An 8,969-nucleotide genomic window follows, 5' to 3' on the forward strand; every position below is an offset into this window, starting at 1 on the left:
CTTTAAACTTTCTATCCTTTTGTCTCTCTCTCCTCCTTCTTGAACTCCAGTTCCCATAAATCCCATAAGCTGCCCCATAAATCCCGTAAGCTTTCTTTCTTTTCATTCTTTTTTTCTCACCCAACTGTATATTGTCAAATAATGTCTTTAGATTCAAAGGTTCATTCTTTTGCTCAATCAGTTTTGCTGTCGATACTCTCTATTGCATTTTTCATTTCATTTCTCATATTTTTCAGCTGTAGAATTTCTATTTGATTTTTTATATACAATTTCAATCTCTTGTAAATTTTTTTATTTATTTATTGTTTTCCTGGTTTCCTTTAATTGTTTCTCTGTATTTTCTTGAAGTTCGCTGAGTTTCCTTAAAACAGTTATCTTGAATTCTTTGTTAGGCAATTCATGTTCATGTGTCTTTATTTCCTTTTTTTTTTTTTTGAGACAGAGTTTTGTCTTGTTGCCCAGGCTGGAGTGCAATGGCATAATCTCGGCTCACTGCAACCTCTGCCTCCTGGGTTCAAACAATTCTCCTGCCTCAGCCTCCAGAGTAGCTGGAATTACAGGCACCTGCCACCATGCCCGGCTAACTTTTTGTATTTTTAGTAGAGACAGGATTTCACCATGTTGGCCAGGTTGGTTTTGAACTCCTGACCTCAGGTGATCTACCTCTCTTGGCCTCCTAAAGTGCTGAGATTACAAGCGTGAGCTACCGCGCCCCGGCATATCTTCATTTCTTTAGGGTCTGTTCTGGTGCTTTATTTTGTTCATTGGTGGCAACATGTTTCCCTGATTGTTCTTGATCCTCATGGCTATGCACTGGTGTCTGTGCATTTGAAGAAGCAGGGACTTATGCTGGTGAATGGTTTTTGCATACTGGCTTTGTCTGGAAAAGCCATTCACCAGTCAGCATGCCCAGAGATTCTGGATAGGCCATTTGGTGTGATCTGCAGGTGGCCTTGCTGCTAGAGTCCTTAGGCAGGGTGGCCTGGTGCTGAGTCCATGGGGTTGGGGTTGAATCCTGGATCCCCTGGGGTGTACCTGTTGATTAAATCCTCAGGCATGGACCTGGAGCTCGTATCTTGTGCGGAGAGGCTATCCCAAAGCCTAGGTCCGCAAGGGCTGACCTGGGGCTGGACTGGGCCTTGAGCCTGGGACTTCAGAGATTGGCCAGATGCTAGAATGAACATGGTGCGTGGGTCCACTGAAATGGGCCTGGAGTTTGAGTCTGATGGATGTGTCTGGAGGCTAGGTCCATTAGGGCTGGCCTGGGTCCTGGGGCCACAGGCCCCAGCCTAGAACCTAGGTCCATAGGGGCAGTCCTGGGGTTCTGAGGGCCAGCCCAATGCTAGGGTCTACTGGGTTGGCCTAGACCCAGGGTCTGCTGGATTGTGGGAATGCAGGGGCCAACCTGAAAGTAGCGGGGGTCATAGAGACTAGCCTGGCACTGGGCAGGCCTGGAGTCTGTGTCTGCAGGTGCTGGCCTGGTAACTGAAGTTAGGGGTGCCAATTTGGCATTGGGGCTACACGGGCAGACCTGGCTCTGGTTTTGTCTGGAACCTAGGGTGGGACTGGATTATGGGGCCATAGTTGCTGGCCTGATGCTTGGTAGGCCCGGAGTCTGTATCTGCAGGGGCCAGCATGGAGGCTGGGTTTGTGGGTACAGGCATTATGACTAGGGAGGCAGAGCTGGACTGAGGCCTGGTGTTGGGGTAGGCTGAGAGCCTGAGTCTGGGTGGCCTTCCCTCTTAAAGCAGATAGTCATGAAAATTCAAAGGTAAGCTTTGTTCTAGGTGTGGGAAGGCAGGGACATGCCAGCAAATGGACTTCTTTTAAGCATTCAGTGGCTGGGAGCTGACTAGCAAGCAGCTTTTCCAGCTCCTGTCCTTGACCATGGAGGCTGAGGGTCTTGGGTAGCTAAGCTCCACTTTACCTAGCATTCCATCCACAGTAAGTTGAGCCTTGGAATAAAGACTGCATTGGCAAAATTCTTAACATACTACTGTGAGTGCTGGTGAGGGTGTGATAAGATGGACAGTCTTTATATCACTGGTAAGATTGAAAATTTATACCACTCTTCTGGAAAGGAATTTGGCAGAGTATAGAAAAGACTTTTAAAATGTCCATTCCCTTTGGTCTAGTTTTCATATTTATAGAAATCTATCTTAAAGAATTAAGGAAGTGGACATAGACTTACATTAAGAGATCTTAACTTGTATACTACTTATAATAGGGGAAAATTGGAAAGAATCTAAATGTCCTAGAAAAGAGGACTAGTAAATCATGTCAGTTATGTAGCTATATGATGAGGTGTTTTGCAGCCAGCTTTCAAATGCCTAATGACATGGAGAGATGCTCATGATATAATGTTGAATTGAAAAACATCAGGATATAACCTTTTATGCACAAATATGATCCTTCTTTTTAAAAAACGGGAATAAGAAAATACATGTTGGCTGGGCGCAGTAGCTCATGCCTGTAATCCCAACACTTTGGGAGACTGAGGTAGGTGGATCACCTGAGGTCAGGAGTTTGAGACCAGCCTGGCCAACGTGGTGAAACCCCGTCTGTACTAAAAATACAAAAAATTAGCCAGGTGTGGTGGAATGCACCTGTAGTCTCAGCTACTCAGCAGGCTGAGGCAGGAGAATCACTTGAACCATGGACGTGGAGGTTGCAGTGAACCGAGATTGCACCACTGCATTCCAGCCTGGGCAGGTCTCAGAGCGAGACTCCGCCTCAAAAGAAAAAAAGAAAAGAAAAGACATGTTTTATATGGTTAAAAGGCCAGAAAAAAGCAAATTATTATGAGTGATGATATGGGTGATTTGTGTTTTCTTTTCTAAATTAGCCTGTATGTTTTCCAAATTTTCTACAAATGGGTCTGTATGATTTTTATAGTCAGAAAAAGCAGTGATTGTAGAAATGTCTCCACACACCCTACACTGCACCAAAAAAGACTTATTTGTCACAGTTTGTAGGCACAAAGTGGTTTACGTTAGGGTTGAATTTGCCAATTATCATAATGGGCAAATGGGTTCTGAATCCTCCAGCTTTCTGCACTGTATCGTGATCACTGCCGCTGGTGCCAGTACTGGTGTGTGAGCTCCAGCACGGCCCATCTGCTGCTCAGGCTTGCTTGGCTGACACAGATTTATTTCATTTCGTTTGGTAATTTGGCAACAGTTTCTCTTTTCTCATTATCCTAGCTGGGATTCAGTACCAGTGTTATTCATTTTGTTTACCAGTTTGTTGTTTTCTTTTGTTCCATTTTGTGAAGAGGAAGAAGCCAACAGGAATTCTGTCTTCCAAAAATGCAGTGCTTGTCCTTCGGGATCTTGGGCATGTCTTGCTAAAGTGCTCTCTATTTTTGACACTTGCAAGCTATTTCAATTGTTTTCATAAATAGAAAGCTTCATGGGGTATTTTTCAAAGAGCTTAGCATTCCTTTCCTCTCCCCTCTTCACCAAGGAAGATTTGGAAATTGTTCCAAATAGAAATTATAAACATTAGCCTGGAGCCATGCTCTGATATTTGATGCCTTTTTTTTTTTTTTTTAAACTAAAGGCTCACGTTGTTTGTTTAATCTTCATCAGTACTGCAAAAACACGTGGTATAAGACTTAACTCTGCCCCAAGCACCCTACACATAAGAAGGGATTTTCATCTGAATTGGTTTGTATTTCAGAGCATTGGGATAGTCAGCCAGATTGCTAAGAATTTGCTCAAGTGAAACTTTAGAACTATTGGAATCTTGAGATGTCTTCAATGGATCTATTAGGATAAGATGGCTGCTGCCTGAGAATCCTCTTTGAACCTGACACTATTTTTTTTTGAGGAGACATTCTTTGTAATACTTTGTGCTACTTTTCTCTCTAGGTTACCCTGAAGAGACTTACCCAATTTATGACCTTTCAGAGTGTATCAAGCGTAGGCAAGAAACAATTTTGGTGGATTACCCTGACCCAAAAGAGCTTTCTGCTGAAGAAACAGCTGAGAGAATGGGAGTGATAGAAGAGGAAGAATCAGATCATTTGGGTTGGGAAAGTCTGCCCACTGACCCCAGAGCCCAGGAAGATAATTCTGTCACCTCGTGTGATCCAAAGCCAGAAACATGTTCCTGCTGTTTTCATGAAGACGAGGATCCTGCTGTCTTGGCAGAGAATGCTGGATTCAATGCAGATAGCTACCTTGAGCAAGAGGAAACCACTAAAGAAGAGTGGTCCCAGGACTTTAGAGATGAAGGGTTGGGCATCAACATCGATAAAGCATGTACAGGCAGCATGCTGAGGAAGCGTAACCCCCAGGGTTTAGAGTGAAAACAGCCAGTCTGAAGTATCCATTACTCAAGTCCCAAGGTGACCTTTCTCTCCTCAGATTTCCTTCTTGGCCCTGTGCCCTGTACTTTCTTCTCTGTGTTCAAGTGTCATAGCTATCAGGCCACTATCACGGATATCATGTATCCTTCCTGGTGCTCACACACCTGTCACCTTGTAAAACATGGACATTAGTGTGAACACAGGACAGCTTTGCTCTTTCTCTTCCCGCCTTTCCCCTATCAGAGAAGTTGATCCATTAAGTAATTATGTTTGGTCTATTGTAGTTACAGATGGAACCACTCAGGGGCAAAGGTCTGACTCTTCCTGGTAGGTGTAACAGATAGTTCACCTGTGAACGAACATCAGCTTACAGATGATGAGGACTTAAGGTTGCAAGAATGAAGATTTCAGACTCCAAGATGCCTTATTCTTTGGGCCTTGAGCAGGTTAGTAGTCCCCTGGGGAAAAGAGAACATTTTATTTGTGGGGCTGGGCCCAGAGCAGAGTAAGACTGCTCTCTGAGCTGAAGCCTCTTCCTTGCAGTGAGGGTCTTCCTAGGAACATTGATGCTGCCTCAAACGTCCTCTTTTCTCCAGAGTAGGGAAGACTCCCACTGATCTGAGAATGAGCCCAGAGGCTTGTTTGGGGACTGTTTTACTCTGATACTGCCTGGATATCTAGCTTCCTTGACCCCTGTTCTGCTTAACAGAACTGCCAAGCCCAGAAGTACCTTTGCACTCCTGGTTTTCAGTGGACAGAGGAAGCTTTAGATAAAGACTTTAGACCCTGCCTTGCAGAGACAAGACTTGAGGCCATTGAAGCTGTAGGAAGGCCTGCCCAGGGATGGTCCTGCCATGAGGAGGCTGCAGCCCTATAAGAGGGCTCAAGATTGTGAATTCTGCTCCTGCCATGAGGAGCTCAGAAGGCCAGGAAGCCAGCAACTGGGGAGAGAATCTGTGCGCTTATGGACAGTCCTTACCTAAAGCTGTTTCTGAATGTTGCACCCTTTGAGAAATTTGTTCTCAAAAGCACATAAATTGAAACAGAAATGAGAACTGATCTTGTATACAAAGTGCCAACTCAACAGGGAAGTTGGAGTATGTCTGTTGCAGAGAACCAATGTAGCAGCGCCCAGGGGTAGAGACCATATGTTCCATACTCAGATATTTGGGTTTTTTGAGAGAGCTGGGGAAAGTCGCAACTAGATTAGGCCTGGGAGATTTTGACCAAACTAAAGGCCTTTTCTCCTTACTGCATCTGACACATGTCTTGAGACAAGATAGTACCCATGAATTACATCATGAAGTATGTGTGAATTCAGTTTACATGTAAGACCTGAGAGTTTGAAGAGGGCACATTCCCAAAGACATTCCCAGTCATGAAATGTAGAAGACTGGAAAATTAAGAATTTATGTAAAGGTAGATACGGCTTTTAGAGTTACATTATGCTTGGCATGAATAAGATGCCGGGAAAATAGTTTAAAGTCATACATCAGCATACAGACTGCTGTTAGAAGGTATGGGATCATAGTAAGATAATCTGTCAGCTACTACTAGGCATTTATTGTTAATTGAGCTACAGAGAAGTCATTCAAGACTGAATTTATGAAAGTATATTGCATCTATCTCTGTGTAGAACATTTGCTTCACATTGTAAAGAATGCAGTTTAAAATGTATTGAATGCAATCTAGATGTACACTAGAGGTAAAAAATAACAGGTGCTGTTTACTGTTTCGATAAATTGTTTTCTGTTATTTCCCTTCGTTTACTATGAGGGGTTGATTTATGAGGAGAGCTCTGGGTTCCTCGCTCAGATTTCCTTTTTGCCCTAGGATATGATTCCCTTATTAGAGATAAATACTTCTGTTTTCTTCTAGCTAATTCATTCATTTAGCAGTCAGTTGCTCAGTGCTAGGTACTAGGAACAGAGGCTCAATTTCTGCTCTCAAAAAACTCAATATAATGAGAGAGAGCCTGACAGATAAAATGAACTATGACTCTATAAGAGGGCTCAAGATTGTGAATTCTGCAGGCAGAGAAACATGAGCCATGGTCTGTCCCTGCATTTTCTAGCTGTGGAATCTTGGATCGGCTCCTTAACTGGTCTGAGCTTTGGCTTCAGGGTAGTAAAGGGAAGAGTATTAAAAGTTCTGGTTAAATGAAATCAGTGTGTGTGTGCGTGTGTGTGTGTAAAACAGCATTGGTTCTAGCTCATACATGATAACCACTCATTAAGTGGTAATTATTTTTTTATTATAAGGGCTATGCTATAATTCAGACATGGGCCCAAAACTACAGGAAAGAGAAATTGTTTTTGCTAAAGTATTTCCAGGACACTTCAGTTTCTTGGGAGGTGGGCCTTGAGGCATGCTAAGAACTTCTTCAGGTGGGCAAAGAAGAGAGGACATTCTTGGCAGAAAGAGATGTTGAAAAAAGCAGTAGGTGTGAAAATACATGGATGTTCAAGTATTTTGATGAGGCTGTTATGTAAAGTGTTGTTAGTCTTTGGGGAAAATTGGCTTATAGAAATTCCTGCCAGAAGTACTAAGCCCTTATGGTAGTTCTTCCTGCCCTAGCTCTTGGTTGGTTTATATATAAGGAATATATTTGTGTATGTATATATCAGATATTTGGATGTACCTTTCAGTTATTTAGAATTCAGACAATTGTTTTTGGATTTTCCAGAATTATTTTATCCTTCAGGGATGATAGTTATGTGTGTATACAACCCAGGATGACAAAATCATGGGACTGGTTTTTGTTGCCAGGGCTGCTGTTTCTTTTCTTGCGGTCTTCATTTCTCACAACAAGGGGGCTGGGAACTTGATCAGTCCCCTGGCCTTTGGGCAGTGTGGCAGAGTACACAAGTCATACCTCTATGGACAGTTAGCCCACAAAACAACTGCATAATCTGGGATCATTCTTGATAAATCAGGTGGGTAGTGCAGCCAGGAGATCCTCTTTCCTGGTCACAACGGGAGCACAAAGAAACCATTTCATTATCTCCATGACTAGCTCCAGAAGCTGAGCCCAGGGAGGTGTGCTGAGGAGTGGAGGTGTATTTGGCCTGTAGAAGCAGTGGCCTTTGAGAACCATACTCTGCACCTTATATGGCTTGGGTGATCAAATAACTTATGGTCCAAATGCAAACACCTTGGAAAAAGGGAGCTTTAATGTAATTATGCCAAGGTGATAGGCATAAACTAAGACTATCCTGGACATAGGGCCACCTCTGTCTATAGCCATCTAAGATTTTTCAACCTGCTGACTAAACAAACAAAACCCTCTTTCCTTTTTAGAATATCCTGTATATGCTATTTCCCACCAGGGGCAGAGGCAGAGGCCACAGGAGATAGGCCATGCTTCAGGTAGGAAATGCCCTTGGTCACCTCAGAACTCTAGATCTGGGGGAATAAACAAACCTTATTTATTACCCTACTCTCAAAGTTCCCTTCAATCTGGACTATTTGTGTTCCAAAGAAACATTTAATACTTTAGCTATTCAGCAATATTGAGAAAAAAACATGAATACATTTATGACTTTGCCTTGACCATTGACTTTTCTAAAATGTGCTTCCTGTTCATTTCCCTTTTTTTATACAAAGAAAATAGGCCAAATTTCTCCTCTTAGGTCATTCCTTAACCTCTCAGAGAACTAGTTTCCCTATGAATTGGGAAATGCTCTCTTTACAGGGCTGTTTGGATTGAATAAGATGCTGTTTATAAAATGTCTGTGCCAGGGCAAAGCATATGGTAGGTGCTTGGTGACAGCATGATCACCGTCACCACCAAGTCCAGTGTTGCTGAGATGTCACACTTGACACCCTCTAAGGCTACCCTGACTGCCAGGAGTGGCGCAGGGCCCTTCTGCAGCCTCTGGGTGCCTTTAGTTATAACCTCCTCTCTGGGTCAGACCATTAGCTTTCATGTCTGCTTCTAGCTACCACTATAGCCTCCCTTCCTTTTTGGTTTCAAATCTGTCAAATCTGCCACAGCTGCCCTGCAACAAAAAAGATTCCTAAGCATGTCTAAGTCCTGTTTAAATGGGTTAGGGTCCAAGCAAGCCCAGAGAAATCAAGTGGTTGGGTCTTTTGTACCTTTTTCATCTCTACAGCCCTGTTCTCTTCTAAAAGCCAGGCCCACAGGGGATACTGAGGAACCACCAGCCCCTTCAGGTGGCACAGCAGACCCTGAAGAGAACTGCTCTAACCTAAGAACCTTCTGACTTCACCATTTTTCCAGTCTCTGGGTGTGGTTCTGATGAACCTTAAACTTGAAAGGGACAGCCAGAGGGAGGACAGTGTTGACCTGCATGTCATCGGTGAGGTTATGACCTCTTTGCTATTACCACCTACTTACCCACCTGAGGCTCCTAGGAAACAATGAATGAAAGGTACAGAAAAAAGGAAGTAAACAGGGCTTTTTTCCCCCTTTTATGAAAAAAGTACACAAAAATGTTGAAACAATTCAAGTTTAATTTGTTGATATATGTCTGTACTTAGACAAACACTAAATTCTACAACATACGTAATGTCAACATGGGAAAATACCAAGTTTGTCATTGCACATACCAATAAATAAATACATTTGCTCCAGAATACCAAAGAAGTTTATTCAAAAAGTCACTTAATAAAAGCACAGTTTTGTAAATTTGTC

General features: G+C 43.0%; 1 protein-coding gene across 6 annotated transcripts in view; it reads left to right on the top strand.

The window, feature by feature from the left end:
* Positions 1-8,969, top strand: part of RIC3 (RIC3 acetylcholine receptor chaperone) — a 57,620-nt gene extending 48,651 nt beyond the window's left edge. For 4 of the 6 annotated variants that reach the window (XM_012000257.1, XM_012000258.1, XM_012000259.1 and 1 more), the window contains one exon: positions 3,873-8,969. In XM_012000257.1, the coding sequence (XP_011855647.1) occupies positions 3,873-4,312 (440 nt within the window). In that variant the 3' untranslated portion in view covers positions 4,313-8,969. The remainder of the gene's footprint in view (positions 1-3,872) is intronic. The other 2 variants (XM_012000255.1, XM_012000254.1) reach the window with 2 other exon arrangements.

The sequence above is a fragment of the Mandrillus leucophaeus genome, unplaced genomic scaffold (genome assembly GCF_000951045.1).
Source record: "Mandrillus leucophaeus isolate KB7577 unplaced genomic scaffold, Mleu.le_1.0 Scaffold622, whole genome shotgun sequence".
In the NCBI taxonomy this organism is placed as follows: domain Eukaryota; kingdom Metazoa; phylum Chordata; class Mammalia; order Primates; family Cercopithecidae; genus Mandrillus; species Mandrillus leucophaeus.